Source organism: Cervus canadensis, chromosome 33 (assembly GCF_019320065.1).
Source record: "Cervus canadensis isolate Bull #8, Minnesota chromosome 33, ASM1932006v1, whole genome shotgun sequence".
Classification (NCBI taxonomy): domain Eukaryota; kingdom Metazoa; phylum Chordata; class Mammalia; order Artiodactyla; family Cervidae; genus Cervus; species Cervus canadensis.
Genome location: NC_057418.1, coordinates 35,750,638 through 35,774,521, shown reverse-complemented (window position 1 = coordinate 35,774,521; position 23,884 = coordinate 35,750,638). Strand labels below are relative to the sequence as shown.

General features: G+C 48.3%; 1 protein-coding gene and 1 non-coding gene across 2 annotated transcripts; one reads left to right on the top strand and one right to left on the bottom strand.

Annotated features, from left to right (window-relative positions):
- Positions 1-324: 324 nt before the first annotated feature.
- On the top strand, positions 325-13,331 carry MPC1 (mitochondrial pyruvate carrier 1). The gene is made up of 5 exons (XM_043457222.1): positions 325-523; positions 9,461-9,464; positions 11,644-11,740; positions 12,309-12,441; positions 12,800-13,331. Exons 1-5 carry the CDS (start codon positions 453-455, stop codon positions 12,822-12,824), a joined length of 330 nt encoding a protein of 109 aa, XP_043313157.1. The 5' UTR covers positions 325-452; the 3' UTR covers positions 12,825-13,331.
- Positions 7,233-7,306, bottom strand: TRNAG-CCC. The gene has a single exon. It is a non-coding gene; the product is annotated as a tRNA-Gly (tRNA).
- Positions 13,332-23,884: the final 10,553 nt, after the last annotated feature.

Sequence of the window (23,884 nt, the reverse complement as noted above, 5' to 3'; positions counted from 1 at the left end):
GGGGACGCCGCTTGTCCGGACCCTGCGGCCGCTGCAAAAACCCACGAGAGGCGGGTAGAGCGCCCCTGCGGGTGGTGGGGACAGACTCGGGCGCCAAGAAGCTGTCACTTGCCGCCCGGCGCGCGCCGGCTCGGCTGCCTAGCAACCGCCAGCCAATCGCCGCTGGGCCCCAGCCGTTTTACGGCAGCGGCCCTCCCCCTTCCCCCCGCGCACCGCCTACGAGGGGCGGGGCGGAGGTGTGCAGCGAGCGCCAGCCAATCGGCGCCGCCGTCTCGCGCTCAGCGCCCTCCCGTAGGCCGAGAGCCGGGCGGCGGCCGTAAGGCGGGGCCGAGCTGTCGTGACGCGCGCGGGCGGTAGGGTGCGGTGTCCGCGCTGTCCGCTTCACCGGGTGTCATTGGGCTCCGAGGAGCTGCGGCGAGGGCACCGCGGGCGGCTAGGTGTCCGGCACGGCCATGGCAGGAGCGCTGGTGCGGAAGGCGGCGGACTATGTCCGGAGCAAGGACTTCCGGGACTACCTCATGAGGTGACGAGTCCCCCCGGGGCCGGACCCTAGACGCGCAGAGGACTCCGGGCTCCAGAGCGGATGGCGCGCGTGACGAGGGGCGCCGCGGCAGCGGGGCGGGCGGGAGTCCGGTCACTCCTGAGGTGACGAGTCCTCCGGGACCGGACCCTGGACGAGTCCCCTCGGTCGGATCCTGGACCCTCAGAGGACTCCGGGCTCCGGAGCGATGCCGCGCGTGACGAGGGGCTTGGGGCGGGCGGGATTGCAGTCACTCCTGGGTGACGAGTCCCCCGGGGCCGGACCCTGGACGCGCAGAGGACTCCGGGCTTCGGAGCCGATAGCGCGCGTGACGAGGGGCTCGGGGCGAGCGGGATTCCAGTCAGTCCTGAGATGACGAGTCCCCCCGGCCGGACCCTGGACCCTCAGAGGGCTCCGGGCTCCGGAGCCGATAGCGCGCGTGACGAGGGGCTCGGGGCGGGCGGGATTCCAGTCACTCCTGAGGTGACGAGTCCCCGCGGCCGGACCCTGGACGCTCAGAGGGCTCGGGGCTCCGGAGCCGATGCCGCGCGTGACGAGGGGCGCGGGCAGCGGGGCGGGAGTCCAGTCAGCCGAGCAGGGTCCCGGGGTAGCGGGCCGGCGGCTGGGGGGCCGCGGCGCAGGGGCCTCCGGACAGTGGGGCGCAGGTGGAGCCCCAGTGCGGACGAGCGCTGAGAGCCGGCCGGGTCCGGCGAGTGAGCCCGGGGCTCCGCCTCCCGGCACCTGCCCGGCAGGTGTGCAGCGGGCGGGTGCTGGGAGGGAGCGCCCTGGAGTCGCGCGGGGCAAGCGGAGCGGCGGGGGCCAGGGCTGCTTCTCCGCCACAAGGGCACTGAGCCCGCCGGGTCGACTCGTCCTTCGTGTTTCTCAGCTTCAGGAGGTCAGGCGTGGGTGGGAGGGAGTCACATCCAACACGATTTTACAGATGAATATTCTGCCAACCAAGCGCACGCTTTTTTACACGGTGTTTTCCATTGACTCTTGCCAGGTAGAAAGGGCATTGGCGGGATGAAAAGCCTGAAGACACTTTCTGTATTTTATTTCTATCTCTAGCCTTGAGACCCCTGCTTTGTATTTCAAAATATTTAATAAAACTTTAAAGCCGTTTTATATAGTTTATTTGGGGGCTTCCCAGGTGGCGCTAGTGGTGAAGAACCTGCATGCAAAACGTAGTAAAGAGGTAATGACAGCTAAGAATTGTAACCATCCATAGGGTACAGTATGAAGGCAGCTTCATTTACCAGTAAAAATATATATATATAATTTTTTAAAATTCTGAATCTTATTGCAAATACTGTTTACTTCTAATTTTAAAGATCAGTAGGGTAAGAAAAATAATTTTCTGACATAAATTTGGGATCAAGTACTTCACTCCTGAGTTTTCTAAAAAAAAAAAAAACAACTTTCTGTATGTATAGGACTGTAGTTAATTAAGATAGATGTTTAGTACTGTGGAGTACAGTGTTTATCAGGTTAATGTGCTGGAAAGTCTGAGCAAAGTAGTCATGTGAGGCTGTGTGCTTAGTCCCTGCAGTTAAGTTTCCCTATGGCTTCAGATACTACCTTAGGTTTTACTGATGTTTTTCCTGTGTATGAGCCTTCCTAATAGTTAAGGACAGCTAAGGATAAAGCTGTATGGTATAATTAAGAATAAAATCTTATCCACATTAGAAATATGCTGATGATCACCTAGAAAGAGTTTGTAGAATATATGTATTTTCAAGGAAGAGAGTTAGCCCCACTTTTCTAAATTTATTTTTTTTCTACTAGGTAGGTGTCTGAGAGCCAGGCATTTCAGTTGAATGCTTTGATGTGTGGTCTAGCCTTTTTTCAGAGGTTAAGTTCATGTAGCTTTAATGTTTATATACCTTCTCTAGCATTGCTTTAGTTGTATTAAGCTCTGACTAAATGAGGAAGAGGATTGCAGTGTCCAGGAAAGTGCTGCCAGGTTTGGCACGCAGCTAGGATTCCGAAGAATGATTTCAGGCCAAGGGATCCCCAGCAGTAAATCCCAGTGGACTTTAGTTACCCCATCTATGAAATGGGCTTAATCACAATGTTCTGTCTCACTGGGTTGTTGAGAACATTAAACCATGTGAGGGGTGTGAAAATAGTTGGAAACCCCAAATCACTATGTATTTCTATTATATCTTGCTGTCTTTGTAGCAGAAATATTTTTTAAAGTTTCCTGTTATTGGAAAAGTTAAAATCATAAATGTGGATTTTACTGAACAGAGCTTGAGTCTGTGCACCTGATAACATAGCAAATCCAGTCTCCTGACCCCACATCGTGGGGAAGGAAAGTGCCGTGTTTATTGCAGGGTCCCGGCAAGCCAAGAAGGGGCGGATCATGTTCAAAAGACCCAGATTCCCAGATGACTCTCAAGAAAGGATTCTTAAAGACACGAAAGAGCCAGAGTTGCAGGGTGTGTGATCAGCTTGTGGACTTCTGACTGGTGGGTGGTGACATAACCAGGTGATTTGGGGAATCTCAATGACAACATCTCACACGCTAGTAAAGTAATGCTCAAAATTCTCCAAGCCAGGCTTCAGCAATATGTGAACTGCGAACTTTCAGATGTTCAAGCTGGTTTTAGAAAAGGCAGAGGAACCAGAGATCAAATTACCAACATCCACTGGATCATAGAAAAAGCAAGAGAGTTCCATAAAAACACCTATTTCTGCTTTATTGACTATGCCAAAGCTTTTGACTGTGTGGATCACAATAAACTGTGGAAAATTCTGAAAGAGATGGGAATACCAGACCATCTGACCTGTCTCTTGAGAAACCTGTATGCAGGTCAGGAAGCAACAGTTAGAACTGGACATGGAACAGCACACTGGTTCCAAATAGGAAAAGGAGTACATTAAGGCTGTATATTGTCACCCTGCTTATTTAACTTATATGCAGAGTACATCATGAGAAACGCTGGGCTGGAAGAAGCACAAACTGGAATCAAGGTTGCCCGGAGCAATATCAGTAACCTCAGATATGCAGACGACACCACCCTCATGGCAGAAAGTGAAGAGGAACTAAAAAGTCTCTTGATGAAAGTGAAGGAGGAAATTGAAAAAGTTGGCTTAAAGGTCAACATTCAGAAAACTAAGATCATGGCATCTGGCCCCATCACTTCACGGGAAATAGATGGGGAAAGAGTGTCAGATTTTATTTTTGGGGGCTCCAAAATCACTGCAGATGGTGATTGCAGCCATGAGATTAAAAGACGCTTACTCCTTGGAAGCAAAGTTATGACCAACCTAGATAGCATATTTAAAAGCAGAGACATTACTTTGCCAACAGAGGTCTGTCTAGTCAAGGCTATGGTTTTTCCAGTAGTCATGTATGGATGTGAGAGTTGGACAGTGAAGAAAGCTGAGTGCTGAAGAATTGATGCTTTTGAACTGTGGTGTTGGAGAAGACCCTTGGACTGCAAGGAGATCTAGCCAGTCCATCCTAAAGGAGATCAGTCCTGGGTGTTCATTGGAAGGACTGAGGTTGAAGCTGAAACTCCAGTACTTTGGCCACCTCATGCGAAGAGTTGACTCATTGGAAAAGACCCTGATGCTGGGAGGGATTGGGGGCAGGAGGAGAAGGGGATGACAGAGGATGAGATGGTTGGATGGCATCACCAACTCGATGGACATGGGTTTGGGTAGACTCCGGGAATTGGTGATGGACAGGGAGGCCTGGCGTACTGCGATTCATGGGGTCACAAAGAGTCGGACACAACTGAGCGACTGAACTGAATGACAACCTCCTAGTTCCAACGTCTTGTGGTAGAAATGTTTTCACCACCCCCACCATCGGTGGGGTCTTTGTTCCTGCAGAACAACTCAAAGGTCTGTGTTAGACTGGTGTGTGTATCCCTTTAGAAGGAGCTAGGACTCTGTTTTGTCGATGAACTATTGTTTATGCTTTCATTACTTTTCTTGCTTACATTTCCTTCTTTCTGTGTTTCCTCACTTTCCCAATTAGTAACTTCCTGAATCTGCCATTGGGAACTTCAGGAAGGCCTTGGAGACTAAAGCCCTTTTCTGTAACAAGAAACAGGGGCATGGAGGGGCTTTTGTACCCAGGAAGGCCCTACAGGGTCCCGCTCACTTTCACGAGGTGTGAAGCTGTGTATTTTGACCTAGAAATACTTTTGTGGACTGAACGGAGGAAGTGAGTGTCCTACTGGGCTTGTTTTCTCTGCTGTTCTTGGCAGCAGTGGGATCTCATGTCAGCCTGCCAGGCGGTGATTGAGGACAGGTTTGAGGACTGGTATCAAAACTCTCATCAGAAGCTCTTTTATTAGCCTTTTCCCCTAGAAAGAAAGACTTCTCTCTCCAGAACTTATTAGAGGGATGTTTCCCCTGTTTGTTCTTCCAGTCTTCCTTACAGCCCCTGCTTTGCTTCTGCAAAGGCAAATGAAGCAATAAGAAGACAATTTCATATTCTCATCCAATCAGAAATGGGGTTCTGTGCCTGCTCATCTCATCAGTTCTACATTCTTTGCAATCCTGGACTACTCAAGAGCTCCAGCCTTCTTCTTACAGCCTGCCAAAGGGGTATAGAGGTTTTCCAAACTAAAAGTTTTCAAACAACTCTACAACAACGTAGAGTTTTAAAGTCATCTTATTAACGACAGAGTTGACGTCTGCAGCAAAAATTTAAATCATGTTTCACATAGATTATAAACTCCTGTCAGTTACATTTTCTGAGTAAGATTGAAATGCCTTTCTTACTGAAGTGAATATTCAAGTGGATTTTAAAATGTTGATTTTTTTTTTTTTTTTTTTGATCGAGAAACCTGAGTTGAAAGAGCAGGTTCTAACCAAAGGCAGTGTGTGGATTTTGTTTGGATCTGATATGGATGAAAACAGCTCTAAAAGCCATTACTCGGACAACTGGGACATTAAAATAGGGTCTCAGTATTAAAATATTAAGTAATTAGCAATAGTTTTTGTTGTGTGTGATGGCAGTATTATTACACCTAGTACTGAATTTGAATGATAGGTTTGAATCTGAGCCCTGTTGCTTTCCAGCTGTGTAGTCTTGGACAAAGTTCTTAGTTTTTGTGCTTCGGTAGCTGTTTGATGATACAGCCTAGTGCTGTGTATATTTACCAAAGGAAATGTTCTATTTATTTGTATTTTTATGAATGTTCTGTGCTTAGTTCCTGGGTTCCTGGTACTCTCCTTTTGGTGCCTTTTAGCTTTCCTTTCCCTGATTTCTTCTTCTTACCTTAGTGAAAATCTTGAATCAAGAACTTTCTGGATCTCTATTCTGATCTGGATCTCTTTTTAAAGAAGAATAAATTATTTCCTCACATACCTTATCAGAGGAAAGCAAAAGAAGATAGCTTTTTTTTTTTTGGTCCTCTTCTCCTCTTATTCTCCCTCCTGAATTAAGAACAATAAATTAGAAGGAGCAGCTAAGCTTGGAGATAGGACATGTGTTTTGTGGTCTGTCAAGGTCTGTGCATGTTTATACTAGAGATTTATTCCCTTTCCTAGAGGAGTGAATGGATGTGTATGTGCACATATGTGTAGCAGAGGTCTTCTTAAGTAAGCCTAGATCATGAGTGTTAGAAAATCAGTTTATCAGTCAGCATGGTCTTATAAACCCCAGGTAAGTTGGGTGTTTGCAGTGAGTATTCTCCAGTTAGTAAGGTTTTCTATTCTGTTAATTTTAACTTCTAAGTTTCCAGGAGAGCTTTAAAAATTTATACTTAATACCCAAGGGAGAAGTTGCAGGGGAAAACAGAAATCTTTCCAAATAGAATAGAATGTTAGAGCTGAATGGTCCTTCGACATCAGATGGTCCAGCTCTTCACTGGCCATATGGGAAAACTAAGATCCAAACCATGCAGAAAAGTTAAGATGTTGAGACTCTCTGGGCGCCAAGCTTGTAAAGCCAAAACAGGAATGTCTATTTAAGATTTGAAGGGAAATATTTATGCACAAAAATGGTTTTGAAAAGAAGGTTTCTGTACTTTCTTTGGACCTCCTTTTCCTGTGTATGTCTCCCTTGTCTGCCACAAGCTTCCATATCCTGCCCTTGGCTTTACTTCCCTGTCATGTAAATGACCTTCAAACACTTTCTGAGGCTGAATGTTGAAGCAGAACTGGCCACAAGAGTCTCTTTTCTGCCTTCCAGTTCAGTTTTGACCAGTTGAATATCACACATTCTGATTTTTAAAAATTCCCTGATTTTAACTTGAAGTAGAAAATCAGGTAAAAGTTGGTGAGAATAAGTGAAATGGTAGTCACCATTTTCAGCCTCTAAGAGAATTGCGGTCTAGAATATCTCAGAATCTTACTCTACTCTCAGGATCGATATAGACAGACTGTGCTTGGATCCTTTTAGTACTGTATAAGCAAGTTATAAATTGCCTAAATTACCCAGAGCACTTGCAGAGAAAGCTAACAATTACTGTCAGTAATTTTAGGAAAAGAAGAAACAAATTGGCAGTGCCCAGGAAACTTTGTGAAAATAAAAATGGGTGCAGAAGAAACCTGGAACCAAACAAACAGTATTCCAAACTAAGGAGAAAAAGAAGATAAAAGTTTATTCAGGGGGGTCCTGTTCTTCCTCCTCTATCACCTCCATCATTCTTCTTCTTCTTTTTTTTTTTTTTTTAATTATTTATTTTGCTGTGCCAGATCTTTAGTTGGGGCAGGTGGGATCTTAGTTGGGGCAGATGGGGTTTCATTCCCTGACCAGGGATCAAACCTGGGGCCCCCTGCATTGGGAGTGCAGAGTCTTAGCCACTGGACCACCAGGGAAGTCCCGCCATCAACATTCTTACCTGGTTTCTCCTTCATGAAAATTCAAGGTCAAGTTGAACTAAGAAAGCCTGTATCTGTTTCAAGGTTTTTTAACCTTCACCAAAGTAAAGGCAGCATCCCTAGTGGAGAGAGCGCCGAGGGTGTTCTCCACACGGTTTTACATTCCTGTCCCCAGGTGTAGTTTCTGTTGCTTTTAGGTTTATCTTTCTTTAGAACAGATACTCATACATACTGGGAAACTTTTCTTTTCTAGTTTGGCCCTGCGCCAATGTGCTTTTTAGATTTTTTTGACTGAAGTTGACTCACGTTTTAGACAACGCTGACACAGAATTAAGAGACGTTGAGTTGCGGATTTTTGTATTTCCCGGGGATGTTAGAGCAGTTTTATTCTCAAGGTCCTTTTATAATCATTAAACCACTATTAAAGTGATATGATCAACATTATTTTTTGATCGGTTTCACGTAGGACTTTTGTACTGAGCAGGGAATGGTGGCAGAAATTAATTCCTCCTTCACGTTCCTCTATAATCTGCCCTAAGGTCACCTGTTGTAAAATAGGGTAGAGTTTGAACTATTGTATAATCCAAGGTTAGAGTTCTGAATTGAAAACTAAATTATCAAGTTGACATTTTGGATTTTAAGAACTATATCTTGAAATATTTTTGAAATAATTTGTAGGAAACAAACAAAACAGCTATTGGTCATTGATCAGTGAATAAAAGGCCTGTGTTCAGACCCTGAACAGAGAGCAACCCCAGAAGTGACTGCGGCCTGTAAACTGCAGGACCCTGCCCTGACCGGGTCAGGACGCTGCCCCCTGTAAAGCCCTGTGCTCAGCTGGGACCAGCTTGTTCCACAGTGGAAACGTCATCTGTTAGAACAGCTCACTTACCTTTGAAAGACGGGCTCTTTCTAGGCTGGTTGTATTTCATAATGGGATCTATTTGAAGTGTATTATTAGCACCTTTAGCAAGTCCTTTCATGCTGGAAATTAGAACCTCCTTGAGCCCTAACTCGAAGCAACTAGAGGAAGGACTTCCCTGGTGATTCAGTGGTTGAGACCCTGCTTCCAATGCAGGGTGCAGGGTGCAGGTTTAATTGCTGGCTGGGGGGAATCATGCGACATGACCAAAAATAAAAGAACACGATGAGTTCTTTGGACGTGACTGTGTGTATAAAGATTTTTATCGTTTTATTCCAGTGATTCTTTCAGTAGCTGTGCTTTAATAAGTTTGCCTTAACAGAACTATTCAGCTATATCCTGAAAAGAAGAACTGCCATTTCAGCAATAAAAGTAACTCGACGTATTTCTGAATGGCATTAGTTTTAACATTCAGGAAAACAGTTCACTTAACATTAAAAGATGTTTCTCTTCATTCAGCAAACATTGTTTGAATGCCTTGTGAATGCTGGGTATCACTTGGACCAGAGTTTCAGTCATGAACGAAATATAGAATTACACACCTATTTTTAGGGGCTTATGTTCTGGTGATAGCCTGTTAGTCAGTAAGAATGGAAAGTTCGTTGCGGATAAAATTCTGCAGCACTGTGCTTCTGTCCAGCTAGTTGTTTTCAAAGAAATGCTCCCTTGAAGCCCATGCTGTCCAGTCTGAGAGCCCCCAGCCCCAAATGGCCACAGAGCTCGTGGAGGGTAGCCAGTCCAGGCTGAGGTGTTCCGGGAGTGTTGGCGCCCACTGGATCTCAGAGACAGAGCCAAAAAAGAATATAAAATGCCTCATTGTGAGGTTGTTCTTGATTACATGTCCAAATTAAAATATTTTGAAACATTAGAATAAATAAATAAGGTTAACTCCTGTTTTTCATTTTTGTTAACGTAGCTTCTAGAAATCTTTAACTTCCTTGTGTGGCTTCTGTGTGTGGCTTGCATTGTATTCCTATTGAATAGCCTGGCTTTAAGGATTAAGTTTGTTTTTGATAAAATTAAGGTTTACTTTCATTAGGTCAAGGTTATTGTTAGAAACATCACTAAATCATCTTTTTTAAAAATGTGCTGCTTGTGTTACGATTCTGTTACTGAGATGTGGACACGTGTGACTTTAAAGAAACTGAAATGTTTCAAAGCATCTGATCTTTTTTTTTTCCTTCCCTATGTCTCTCCTGTCCGAACCTCGGCGGCTCCTCATGAAACAGTACGGTAAGAGCCTATCTCTCCTTCACTTGAGGCTTCTGCAGACTTTGTGCAGCAGCAGAGTTATGCACAGGAAATAGCACATCCTGCCTCCGTCCTGCGGGCCTCGGGGCCTCAGGGTCCCTCTGGACGCTGACTTCCCTGGAGGACCAGCGCACTGACCAGCAGCTATCTGACAGCACAGGCCAGACGTTATTCCAGAGCAGGGAGGTGACAGCTGGAACCTCGTACTGGATAGAAAAGATGTATTCTGCGGTTAGATGATTTCGTAACTAGTGTTGAAATTATATTTACCCTTTATGTTCTTTTTAAGAAGTGTATCTTAAGTATATCTCAGAGCTTATAACCACAAGTGTATATATAGCCCTTGACTTGCAGAACCCTGTGTCATATAACCCTACACTCAGGCCAGTGAGACTGTGAGCCCTGTCATGTGACCGGAAGTCCCCGGCCTGCCCAAGGTTTCAGATTCACGCCAAGGCCTCTGCTATCTGCCACAGCTGTGATGCAGACGCCTGGTATGGCCAAGCCCCACAGGGAGCCGTGTGCGTGATGTGTAGATCCAGAGGCTGCTGAGCAGAGCAGAGTGATGGGAAACAGTTAAACAGCAGGTGATGGGAATAGACTGACGTGGTCAAAAAAGGCGGAGAAGAAGATGATGTGGGATAAAGTGAGGGGCCACAAGGGAAGGACAGGTCCCTTCCTGAAGTAAGCAGGTGAGGAGGGGGGGACACTGTGTCACCGGAGGTCTGGAGGGTGAGGAAGAAGGGAAACGGCCAGCCCTCATCTCAGAACCAGCAAAGTTTCAGCCGTGTGTGTCTCAGACAGAATCCAGTCTGAAAGCAGGGCTCATTAGCTACCCCAGCACCTCAGAGGTTCTGCGCACCAGCTGTGCCTAAGTTACAGTGTCCATAACTCAGACGTGGACGCCGCGGGTCTCAGCATGCTGGCCTCAGGACAGCTGTGATGCTGGATGGCTTCTCAAGGCACAGCCTCATGCTTGCATTAAGCACATCGTGCAAACATTTCAAAATATTAGATCATGACAAAGGTAATTCTCATCTTTTTTTTTTTTTTGCATTTTCCTTTCTCATTATTAGGAGGTTTTGAATTTTAATGACTCTTGGTCAGTATTAAAAATGCAGATATAGAAATGTATTCTGCAGTCTAAACTTATCTTAAATGCTCTGATAGGCAGAAATAAAGCACTGCTTAATGTTCTGATAACCAAAAAGGGTCTTTAGCCAATGATGTGTGGTTTCCTTTATATTTTACTTTGATTTTTTTTGGCTGTGCCACGTAGCTTATGGGAATCTTAGTTCCCCAGCCAGGGGTCAGACCCTGGCCTCGGCAGTGAGCGTACTGAGTCCTAACCGCTGGTGCCAGGGACTCCCGCCTTCATATTTTCAAGTATTATTTGCAAGTTGTGCATAAATAAAACAAGTTTTAATTTAATAGGAAAAGTCCCTGGACTTATTTCAGCCTCAGAAATTAAATTAAATTGGCTGTCACTGCTGTTCAACATGGACAACTAAGTTTTGGTGTCCTGTGATGTCTGTGATTGTAGGTAAGAAACAGTTGGTCCATTTTCTAAATATAGGTTGCTACTATTATTTTAAAAGTATTTTTCAATCTTTATTTCATACTATCTGAGGTTCCAAGTATAGATTTTTTGGTTCTCTGATCTGAATATGATCATATGAACTGAAAGCAGTTTCTTCCCTTTCTTCGTTATTTTCTTCAGAAAAAGTATCCAATTTAGGGTCTGTATTTTAAGAGATCCTGACACATATCTTAATGAAAACTTAAAAAAGAAGTTCTGATAGATTTAAACATTGCAGAGAATAGCTCTAACAAGGTTTAAGTTAAGTTGTGGCAAGATTGAATTATGCAAGAAGTTAATCTCATTTGAAAATTCTCTAAATGAGATAGTCAGAGATTACTTAACTGTCATCTGGACGTTAGCAGGGACCTTGGTGAAGTGCCTGCTCCCTTCGGTTTGGGGTCTCACCTGTGAGAACTGCTGATTCATAGGCCAACACTTGCACAACCCAGCACCTGCCTGCCTGGTGACCTTCCAGTGGTGACCCGCACAGTTCACGTTACCATCAAAGGTAGTAGAAGTTGCAGCTGTTCATGGCTCCATCTTCACTTTTCCTCTTCTTTCTCCCCTCATTTTTTATAGCACTTTTGGGGCCCAGTAGCCAACTGGGGTCTTCCCATCGCCGCCATCAATGACATGAAGAAGTCCCCAGAGATTATCAGTGGGCGGATGACATTTGGTAAGGATGCAGATGTGAATAACTGGGAGGATTTTTATGTATAATTATAGCATGATAGGGCTCCTGCGTACATTTCACGTTTGTCGCCCCGGAAACTGCAGTCACCGTTAGAAAGTACCACAAAGAGCCTGCTGGCGTCGAGAGACCTTACGTCGCACAGCAAGGGAGAAACTGGGCTACTGTGTTTAAGTATTTGTTAGGGTCCTGTCTGCCTTTCAGATTTAGTACCCCCAGTTAAAGAGTGTGTCCTCTTGAGCATTATTCAGAAAAAGCATCTTTAAGTTTACTTGAAACTCTAATATTTGACCGTAAAAGATGTTGAGGGGATTAAAGGGCAGTTCTTTCAGATAATGGACTATAAACAACTCTAGGGGAAAGAAAAGGAGGTCAGAACTGATGTCTGTGCACTGACTTTCATGAATAGCAGAGTCCCCAGCAACGGGGCTGACCAGCTCATGAGTCTCCCGTTTGCGGAAGCGTGTAAAGGCTGTAGCAGGAGAGGCAGTTGGCCCAGCGGCCCTTGATCTTGGCGGCTGTCAGTCACTGTCTGTCTTGCGTGTCCTGACAGCCCTCTGCTGTTACTCCCTCACGTTCATGAGATTCGCCTACAAGGTGCAGCCTCGGAACTGGCTCCTGTTTGCCTGCCACGCCACCAACGAAGTAGCACAGCTCATCCAGGGAGGACGGCTGATCCGGCACGAGTGAGCAGACCCCTCCCACCCTTTGTGTTTGGAGGAGCTGGGCGGAGTGGAGCAGAAACCTCCAGGGCGTGGGTGTGGACAGAAGTGCTTCTGTCATGTCAGCTGGGGAGACTTGATTCAGAGCAAAAATATGCCGAGAATTTGAAACAGTGATTGGGCAGTTAATACAGCACAGTGAAAAGTCACTGATTAAAACAGGAACATTGGCATGAAGCAGGAGATCACTGTTTCTGTCAAATCCTGACTTGAAATAAGTGTTATATCAAGCTCTCCATGACCTTTCTTAAAGCCCTCCTGACCTTTGAGGCTGGTGGAGAGGTCATTTCCTCACCGGGTTTTGCCTTATGCTTCTTCCCAGGATGTCTAAAAAGGCGTCAGCCTAACAATAGGAGATGAAGAACCGGCCTTTGAAGGGACTGCATCGCCAGCTGCCGTTGCCGTGTCATGGATTCCACCATCATGAATAGTCTTGCTGAGGAAAATACGCGGAATGCTATTTTTACTAATCAGACTATTTTTCTAAACATAGCAGAGTCGGTAAACCAACTCTCTGCTGCCTTACGAGTACTGAATATTTTCCTTCTCTTCAGAAAGAGTAGCACAAATATGCAATCAAGTTAATAATTCTCAATGAAGGTTTTATCTGCAGTAATATGTGTATTATCTATTAGAATATACTTAGTGAAAAACTGAAGAGAACACAATTTGTAACCATTAGCATTTAAGTACTCCGAAGTCGTATCCTTTAACGACCATGACCCAGCCGACAGCTGGCCGCACACCCAAAGCACATTGCCAGTGTTTGGGAAGCTGTTTGTACTTCCGTGCAGTGTGTATATTGAAATGCTGTAAATTAATGGCAATAAATGATTTAAATATTTGTCAAATAAGTATGATTGAATACCTTGCTGTGTTTGTTAAGAAACTGAAGAACTGTATCCCAGAAAGGACACTCACAGGTGAAAACTGGATCCCTGAAAGTGGGTGAGCTGTCCGGGGCAGTGACAGGCCGGGCCCTGCTTCTGGAGGGCGCCCCCGTCCCCGCTGCTCATACTGCCCTCTGCCTTGTGGGCGGGCAACGGGAAGTGAGTGCCCCCGGGCCTGCACCTGGACCCTGCCGAGGTGTCCTGGGCTCGGGTGCCCCCTCCCCAGGCCGGCCACCTCACACCTGTGCCGTTTGCAGGGACGCCGTGGGGACTGCAGCCCCCGGCATGCATCGACAGCGCGGGCCGTGCGGGGCACCGGGAGGGGCGGCTGACCTCGGGCAGGGGCGGCCCCGAGGAGCCTGTCCTGACTCCTCGGTCAGCAGAAGTGCTCCTGGGGCTTCTAACGCTCCCCAGTGGGCGGGAGCGGGTTCTCTGTGCTCTGGTGGGAATGGACGAGGGAGGCAGACGGACAGAGGGGTCCGCAGGCTCTGTGTCCTCTCTTCTCAGCCTCCCTGTCCCCGTTGAACCATTTCTGTGCCTTACTTCCCTTCGAAGGTGCCGAACAATTGACAAGGCACGCTCACGTAGGTTCTCATCTGAGCAACGCCCAGCGGACAGGGTGGGGCGAGGGGGCAGCGGGCCTGTGTGACTGGGGCCTCCTGCCTCCAGGCTGCATCCGCCAGAGACGGGGGACCGGGGACAAGCCCTTCCTCCTCCGTCAGGTTCCTGCCTGCAGGTGAGGGTGGTTGAAAGGAACTTTCGATCAGAGCCTAGGTGGAATTCATTAAAACAGTGCCTTCTGCCTGATCAGTCCCACAAGTAACAGGACTTGTAGGCAACGCAAACCATCCAGGTGCATATAAAAGAGCCCCACAGCCTGTCCAGTCCGGAGCCACCCCTGTTAGCCTGTGGCTTTGGGTCCTCCCCTCCCCCTTGCACCTTGGAGAACCCATCCTACCCGTCTCTAGTGCCAGCGAGGAGCCCGCGAAGCTCTTAAGGTGTCAGTCGGGAGACGGTCGCTTCCCCGCCCCAGCCATGGCTTCCCCGAGCCGCCGTCACACCCGGGGCGCCTGGTGAGGAAGTGCGGGCAGGCCGGCAGGGCCACTTCCGCCCTGAGGGGACACGGACGAGCAGGGTGTGTGCAGGGCACAGGGCTCGGGGAGGCGCCCACGTCAGAGCGGCTGCCGAGGGGCCCCGGAGGCCAGCTTCCCGACGGGGTCTCCCGCCGCCCTCAGCTCCCCCTTCTCTGCACAGAGTCCCGGCAAGGACACAGGCCAGGACCCCAGAGGAACGAGAAGAGGTGCGGGTACAGCGTTCCTGGCTGGAATCTGACTCCTAAGTCCCTTCAGCGTCAGCACCAGCAGGATAGCTGTGTCCCAGAACCAGAGTTATTCTCTTAAAGGTGCTCGGTTCCTTTAAAATGACCCCTGAATCATTAGCAGAAAGGACACTTAGAACAAGCAGGCATTCCGATTGTAAGCGGAAGTCTCACCAAAGATACTGGTATCAAATGGTATTAAAACCTCCTTCTCCCAGCTGGCTGGACGGGAACCCTCCTGGGAGCATGGACCCCCCGGCTCTGCGCTCCTCCTGTGAGCGTACCAAGCCTTGTCTTGGGGCGACAGGAGAAGTGAGTTGTCCCAGAACGTGGTGGCTATGTGACCTGCCCTCCGGGCGTGGTGCCAGCTTCCTGCAGGTGTCCTCAGGGCACCGCACCTGGGTATTGGGCAGTGTCCGTAGAGAGCACCAAGCCAACATAAATGTGTAAATACGTTAACCATGTGCATATATACGGATACATACACAGCAATAACAAGGCTGCTGCTGCTGAGTCACTTCAGTCGTGTCCGACCCTGTGCGACCCCATAGACGACAGCCCACCAGGCTCCCCCGTCCCTGGGACTCTCCAGGCAAGAGCACTGGAGTGGGTTGCCATTTCCTTCTCCAATGCATGAAAGTGAAAAGTGAAAGTGAAGTCGCTCAGTTGTGTCCGACTCTTGCAACCCCATGGACGGCAGCCCACCAGGCTCCTCCGTCCACGGGATTTTCCAGGCAAGAGTACTGGAGTGGGGTGCCATTGCCTTCTCCAATAACAATGGCAGTAACAACTAAAACAGGAAAACACAGGGATCAGTTTGGTGCAAATGTGATTACTCTAAAAGCCCAATCGAGCAGGACCGGATGGGCCTTTGGGGTGGACCCCTCCCCCAGGACCTCCACTGAGCCCCCCTCTGAAGCCCCCAGATGACGGGTCTGGTGCTCATTCCTGAGCTATCTCACGGATGCTAAACCCTCACCAAACGGAAGAAGTCAACTACTTGATGACTGAGAGGACATGGTCCCCAGACATATTGGCACCTGAGGATTGATCATGTGAACACCTGACCCCTCCCTGTGACCCCCCCATCAACCAATCAGAGAGCTGATCACACTCCCTGGGACCCCCTTCCTCACCTGGCCTGGAAACACGCTTTGCTGAAACCGCGGGGAGCTGGGCTGTGTGGGGCACCAGCTGTCCAGACTCCTTGCTCCGGCGCCTGCAGTAAACACCACCCTTTCCTTCCCCACAGCCCAGGGTCAGTGCGTTGGCTTTCCTGAGTCGGCGAGGAGACCCAAGTTTGGGTTGGTAGTGTCAACTACAAATTGGCACTTACCAAGAGCATCGCCAATGACTGAACACCAAAGGCCTTTGCCATCTGCCTCTACGGAGACTGAGCCCCGAGCTGCGATAGCTGGTGACCTTCACCACCCCCTGAGGGAGTTCCGGGTGGGGTGAGGCCCTCTGTGCTCCAGGGGATCTGGTGGGACAGGCCTTTAGATAGCTGGATGTTTTTAGGAACAGGTTTTATGGTCTCAATCCTTGCATCGCCTCATACCTAGAGAAGCACTAAATCCCTTCATGGTGACATCAGACCCTCATGACTAACAAAACACCTTTGGTAAAATGAATGCTTCATGGTAGTGAACTCCCCCTTCACCAAAACCTTATATATTGACTTTCCCCCACTGCCACTTTGGAGCAGACTCTCAGAGCTCTCTGAGATGCTGCCTCCCAGGCTCATTTTGCCCCAAATAAAACGTAACTCACAACTCTCAAGTTGTACATCTTTTTTTAGTTGACAGTAGCAACACATTTTCAATTTTTTAAACTACCACATGTAACGGTCTGTCTAAAATTAATACTGAAAGTGAAAAGTGAAGTCGTGTCCAACTCTCTGCGACCCCATGGACAGTATAGTCCACCATGCTCCTCCGTCCTTGGGATTTTCCAGGCAAGAGTACTGGAGTGGGTTGCCATTTCCTCCTCCAGGGGATCTTCCCGACACAGGGATTGAACCCGGGTCTGCCTCATTGCAGGCAAACGCTTTATTATCTGAGCCACCAGGGAAATACTACTCCAGGGCTCAAAATGTTTTCCATTTCAAATAATAAAATGCGGGGTTCAAAGCCGGCGCTGTGACACTTCCGTGATGAATGACGTCGACTGTCATGTGTCAAAGGGCCACGGCGGCTTCAGCCACAGGACACGTCCTTCCTCTGACGGGCCACGGGGCAGAGGTGGCCGCCGTGATGAGTGTCCTGCGCTGCCCCGGGCTGGACCCACACGTCCCTGGGCACAGACGTGGCGGCCAGGAAATGCACAGGCCCCTTCGGTGACCTTCCTCCTGCCTCGCCGGCCGTGCCCCACACCTCCTGCAAAGGCTGCTCCCACCCGCCACGGGGCCACTCGGGACCTCCGGCCGGGCTAGGGACTGTGCCTTCCTAGGTTTTCGTCCGGGACGTCTCAGCCATCTTCTCGGATTTGTTTGTGCTGCGGGGGGAGGGGGGAGGTTGGCCGAGGGTATCCAAAACACGAGCTGTCACACTGTCTGAGGTCCCAACACCGGACGCTACATCGGAGCGCTTCCGCGGCGGGTCCTTGTCTCAGAAGAACTCGGTTTTCAGGCCCAGGAGTGAGCGGATGGAGCAGAGTCACACGAGGTGTCTGTTGCCGAGGCAGGGCCGTGGCCTTGGAGCTGTGGGGCGGGAGGAGGGCGGAGGCTGGCCTGGGGGGGAGGTGGCACCAGCCCCAGGGGTTGGCCAGGGGGCTCCCGGGATCGCGGTGGTCTGCTGGTGGGGGTAACAGAAACCTCAGAAAAGCCGCGTGAGCACGAGCCGTTCCCTGACAGCTTTCCTAGGGAAGATGCCCTCAAGCCCAGGATCGCCTCGCCAACAGGCGCCCCGCGCTGGTGTTCCTTCGGTGACTTGTCTGTGTTCCTGACGGAGCCGGCCCTGAGCCCCCTCAGCTGCTCTCAAGGTCCACCGAGGCCGACGCAGACAGTATTTCAGCCCCGACCAGTGACTCATACCTAGGCAGTCACAAGGGCAGCTGGACAGTGGCTTTCTCTGTCTAGTTATCAGAGCTTTACTATAAGGTAGAGCTTTATTCCATTAACCAAACTCTTCACTTACACCTGGACATGGGCCCCACTGAAGAGGCAGGATAAATTCTCAACTCTTTCCTTTTCTGCCGATTTTTCAAGTATAATTGATTCAATAGCTACTTCAGTTGTAACAGATTATTTTGAAATATTTTTTCTGGTGTTTTCCCTTTTGAGCAGAGCCGACTCAGGAACTGTTACAGACTGAATGTTTTTGTCAATGATGTTCACTGTTTTCGGCTCAAAGGTCATCACTTTGGCCTCTGCGAGCCCCTGTCCGGGTCTCTCTGCTTTGATCGCACTGAGCCCGGCACAAGAGCCCCTGACTGCCTGGCCCCACCGTGAAGACCCTGCTCCTCCGGTGGGGAGTGTCAGTACCCCACACGCCAGCCCGGCTCCCTCCTGCGGCCCGAGGCGCAGGGCGTCTTGGCCAGTTCAGCCCACAGCACTCAAAAGGACTTTAAAAAAAATCATGCGCTCACACTGATATTTCCCTGTCAATTCTTATAGAGTTCAGTTCAGTTCAGTTCAGTTGCTCAGTCGTGTCCGACTCTTTGCGACCCCATGAACCGCAGCACGCCAGGCCTCCCTGTCCATCACCAACTCCTGGAGTTTACTCAAACTCAAGTCCATTGAGTCGGTGATGCCATCCAGCCATCTCATCCTCTGTCACCCCCTTCTCCTCCTGCCTTCAATCTTTCCCAGCATCAGGGTCTTTTCCAATGAGTCAGCTCTTCATGTCAGATGGCCAAAGTACTGGAGTTTCAGATTCAACATCAGTCCATCCAATGAACATTCAGGACTGATTTCCTTTAGGATGGACTGGCTGGATCTCCTTGCAGTCCAAGGGACTCTCAAGAGTCTTCTCCAACACCACAGTTCAAAAGCATCAATTCTTTGGTGCTCAGCCTTCTTTGTGGTCCAACTCTCAACATCCATACATGACCACTGGAAAAACTATAGCCTTGACTAGAGGGACCTTTGTTGGCAATGTTATGTCTCTGCTTTTTAATATGCTGTCTAGGTTGGTCATAACTTTTCTTCCAAGGAGTAACATCTTTTTATTTCATGGCTGCAGTCACCAGCTGCAGTGATTTTGGAGCCCCCCAAAATAAAGTCTGTCACTGTTTCTACCGTTTCCCCATCTTTTTGCCATGAAGTGATGGGACTGGGTGATATGATCTTTGTTTTCTGAATGTTGAGCTTTAAGCCAACTTTTTCACTCTCCTCTTTCACTTTCATCAAGAGGCTCTTTAGTTCTTCTCTGCTTCCGGCCATAAGGGTGGTGTCCTCTGCATATCTGAGGTTATTGATATTTCTCCCAGCAATCTTGATTCCAGCTTGTGCTTCCTCCAGCCCAGCATTTCTCATGATGCTCTGCATATAAGCTAAATAAGAATGGTGACAATACACAGCCTTTTCCTATTTGGAACCAGTCTGTTTTTCCATGTCCAGTTCTAACTGTTGCTTCCTGACCTGCATACAGTTTCTCCAGAGGCAGGTCAGGTCAGTACTTGTAAAGTATTTCTACTTAATTTCTTTCATTTTTGTAATCAAATCGTTTATACCGAATTGCATTATTTCTAACACAAGCATTTCATTCCTTACTTGCTTTACCCAACAATATAAAAATAGTTTCTCAATCATTCCATTGTTACAGCAAACGGTGAAACTACTGAATGCAAGCTTGGCAATTGCCCTTGTTCTTTGTCCTTGGAACGCACATCTTCAATATGTAAGTTCCAAGTAAGAGTTCTAAATTCACTGGAGACAGTCTTTTCTCTCCACTACATGAACACTTAGCCAATGTAGAGTTCAGCACAGGTGTTTGCGTTCATTTTCAGTGCGAAGGCTTTTGCATTCCAGTAGCTGGTAGTTCTTAGAAGGGGAAGCTCTAGGCTCATGTTCCCAGTACAGGAAACTGGAAATCAGGCCAAGAATCACACGACCGTCCGGGCACTTCAGTATCTATGATCTCGTCAATTCTTCAGTGTAGACGGTGAGGTCTGTCTACACTCATGGGTTCTGGCTAAACAAATCAACTCTCCCTTTTGGTATTTAGCTTTTAGTAATATTACAACCTAGAGAGTTTATTTTAACTTTTTTTTTTTTGGCAAAGAGCGGGCTTCTCATTGCCATGGTTTCTCTTGCTGCGGTGCACTTACTTGCTCCGTGGCATATGGACTCTTTCTGGATTAAGGATCGAATCTACGTCCCCCACACTGGCTGGTGGATTCTTAACCGCTGGACCACCAGGGAAGTCCAGTTTAATTTTTTAATTTTGTTCTGATAGGCAAGATTTATCTTGTACCCTTTTTGAGTTATCACCATTCTATTTAAATAAAAATAATAGAATTGACTCATTGGAAAAGACCCTGATGCTGGGAAAGATTGAAGGCGGGAGGAGAAGGGGATGACAGAGGATAAGATGGTTGGATGGCATCATCGACTCCATGGACATGAGTTTGAGTAAGCTCCGGGAGTTGGACAGGTGATGGACAGGGAGGCCTGGTGTGCTGCAGTCCATGGGGTCGCAAAGAGTCGGACAGGACCGAACGACTGAATTGAGCTGAACCAAATTTTCTGCATACTAGGCTCTGTATTTTCACACCAAGGTTTACGTTGCACACACTCACATCATTGTCAGCTAATATCCTGTAGACCTTGTGCAGTCCATTTACTTTTCTTGTAGGCAGAGTTTGAGGAGATAGATGGTCTCAAGATTCCATAGGATAGGGACTTCCCTGGTGGTCCAGGGACTAAGACTGTGCTGCCAATGCAGGGGGCCTGGGTTTGCTCCCTGGTCAGGGAACTGGATCCCACAGCCACAGCTGAGTTCACATTCTGCAACTAAGACCTGCTGCAGCCAAACAAATAAAATATTTTTTTATTAAAAAGATTCCACAGGATAAGCAAAAACAACATGTGTAAAAGAAAGTTCTCGCGCACTCTCTCTCTCTCTCTCGGATCTGAAATCCTCTGTTCATTCAGAAGTCAAAGTGCAAGTTTTGCTTCCTGTTTATATTTTCTGGGCTTCCCTCGTGGCTCACTGGGTAAAGAATCCACCTGCAATGCAGGAGACGCAAGAGACACGGGCTCAGTCCCTGGGTCAGGAAGATCCCCTGGAGTAGAAGAAAATGGCAACCCACTCCAGTATTCTTGCCTGGAAAATTCCATGGACAGAGGAGCCTGGCAGGCTACGGTCCATGGGGTCACAAAGAGTCAGACACAACTGAAGCAACTGAGCTTGCATACACCCATATGCAATAATCAAGCATAATAATCTAGCATAATCAAATACCCCCTAAGTAGTTCACCCACCTCAAACCTTACAGTGACTGTAGTTAGGTACTTAGAAATACAAACAAAACCCCAAGAGTTCTCTGACCACATGTGCTTAATTCGTAACTGTAGCACCACTCTTGGCACAGTTTTTGCCAAGAGTCAGGGTAAAGGTCAGAATGAGGCGGATGGAAGGCCAGCGCGTGCTGCAGTGAATTTCATTGAATTTCATTGCAGTGTCTTTGCTTCTGGCCAAGACCGAGAGCAGAGCAAGGGGTGAAGCTGTTAAAACAGGCTCCCGACACCAGCCCTGGGCCTGCCAACGTCCGTCCTAGGTGTTTGGAAACCAGTGCTGGAGATGCAACACGACGGTGTAGACGATAACAACCGTCTACAGGGCGTGGATCCAGTCTTTCCAGTTTTGCTTCATTTAAGCACAACTACATTCCCCTTTCTTCTGAAAGCCTTTCTAATTAAGAATTACATGGAAAAAAAAAAAAGAATTACATGACCTCATAGTTGTTTATTACAGTTTTCAGAAGTTGCTACTTAGAGCAAAGAGTCTTTCAACACAATTTGGGCACCTAAGCCTCCTGAGCGGGCAATGAATCTTAGCAGTTGCTTTTCGTAAATGGATGCTCTGAAAGCTCCCCTGATCAATGAGGCCACGTCTCCATGGAACTGGTAGGCTTACAGAGTGTTTAAAATAATCTGAAGACTTCTTGAACATGTGAGAGACAACTCTGCAAATTTAATTTAAAAGGCTTCCTTCTCCTGCAGATGGGAGAATTAGGCAAGCGCGCACAGAAATGTGAACATGTTCCTAGTTGGTGAACATGTTCCCGGTTACATCCACGTTAGGTTGGACGTAACATCTGGGATCCATTCCTGTCCTGGGGGCAGTTCTGGGAAGTTCGCTGGTTGGTTTCTAGGCTCCTGGGGGCTCCTGGAGAATGTCTCCTGTAACCAGAGCCGATAACAATTCAAGCAACCTTAGTGGATTTTAGGAAGTTCCAAACTTCCCGTTTCCTCATAGGCCTCCCGGGCAGCAGGCAGGCAGGGGGTGAGGTTGGGGATCCCACTGCCCCCCCCAGGCCTCCCATGTGCGTGCCCCAGAAGCAGGGTCCCCACAGAACGTCCACTGTGCGAGCAGCTTCATCGCTGAGAAGACGGGCCGGTTCTGGTAGCAGAGGCCCCGCCGCTGATCGGGGAACCACTTTCTCACCTGTCCACGCCCATCACACCACCCAGGTGTTGGTCCTGGAAACACAGTCTTAAAACGCCCTCCCATTCTGCACGATTCTCTGATGGATCTTGTATCATTTACTAAATCCCTTTTCTGTTTAGACTGGTCCGAGGAGATTCTGCTGTTTGCGGTCAGGGGCTCTAGCCATCCTGAGACAAGGAAAGTGGAGTCTCTTGACTTCACGTTCACAATTCCTGGAGAGACAGCAGTAGCCCACGGGTATCTGGAAATACCTTTTCCGATCATGAAGGTAAATACCTTTTAGGAAGGCCGAGGGGTGGGGCTCCTGACTTCCCAGGCCCCGAGTGCCTACAGCTGCAGAAGCACTTGAAAATTAAGATGTGCTGGAGACAGGGGAATAAAACAAAACACCTTTTTAAAAATTTGCAATAATAAATTCATTTCACTTGGACCGAAACGGCTGGATGAGTAGCTCTACGTTTGACTACAGTAAAGAGTCCGGGAGAGAGGTTACAGCAGGAGTCACTGGGACACAGACTGAGGGAAGGAAGGGAGGCACGGAAAGAGAGAAGGAGGGGGGGGCAGGGAGGGATGGAGGAAGAGGGGGCCACAGGGAACGAGTTCATAGAAGGGGGAACAACAGCAAATCCACACAAGAAGTGCTAAAACAAAACCTAAGAACATCAAATGCAAGGAGAAAATTCTAAAAGCTTCCAGAGAGAGAGAATTAAGCATCTGTAAGCAGGGTGATAAATAACCTGCCAGTAAGTGGAGCATGTGTCTCCATCTGGGGCTTCCCTGGTGGCTGAGCTGGTAAAGAATCCTCCTGCAATGTGGGAGACCTGGGTTCGATCCCTGGGTTGGGAGGATCCCCTGGAGAAGGGGGTCTCCGTTTACACGAGGCCCTTCTAGTTTACATCTGCAGCCCAAGTTTCATTACTAGAAGGGCCCCTTCACTCGCAGAAGTTTTGTGGTTGAATTTTATCTTCACTCTACCTGCAAAGGAGTCGGAGACAGCTTGGTAGGAAAACAGTACAAGAGGATACTGGTGTAATGCGTTTGTTTTTTTTAATAGTTTCATTTATTTCCGGCTGTGCTGGGTCTTCACTGCTGTGCCCGGGTTTTCTCTAGCTGCAGAGAGAAAGGGGGCGACTCTAGCCGTGGTGTGTGGCCCCGTCCCCGCAGGGGCTCCTCTGGTCTGGGAGCACGGGCTCCGGGGTGCACGCGCTTCAGTAGATGGTCTCGGGCTCGAGAACGCAGGTCAGCAGCTGCGGCGCGCGGACTTGGCTGCTCCACGGCGTGAGGGATTTTCCCGGACCAGGGATCAAACCCGTGTCCCTTCACTGGCAGGTGGATGCTTGTCCGCTGTGCCCCCAGGCAAGCCCCTTAATGGTTTTAAACTAGGAAAAGAAAAAGACTTTGAATGCTAGCTTTTTAAAATCTGACTTGTCACTCAGGTGTGAGAATATAAACATTCTCACTCGTACAAGCCTCAAAAACATGGCCATCCACTGCGAAAGGCTCTTGGAGGAAGGATCAGACATGAAAAGAGACAATCCCGGGGGGCTGCTGTAAGAGGCACGGGGTTAAGGGTGATGAAACGCCGA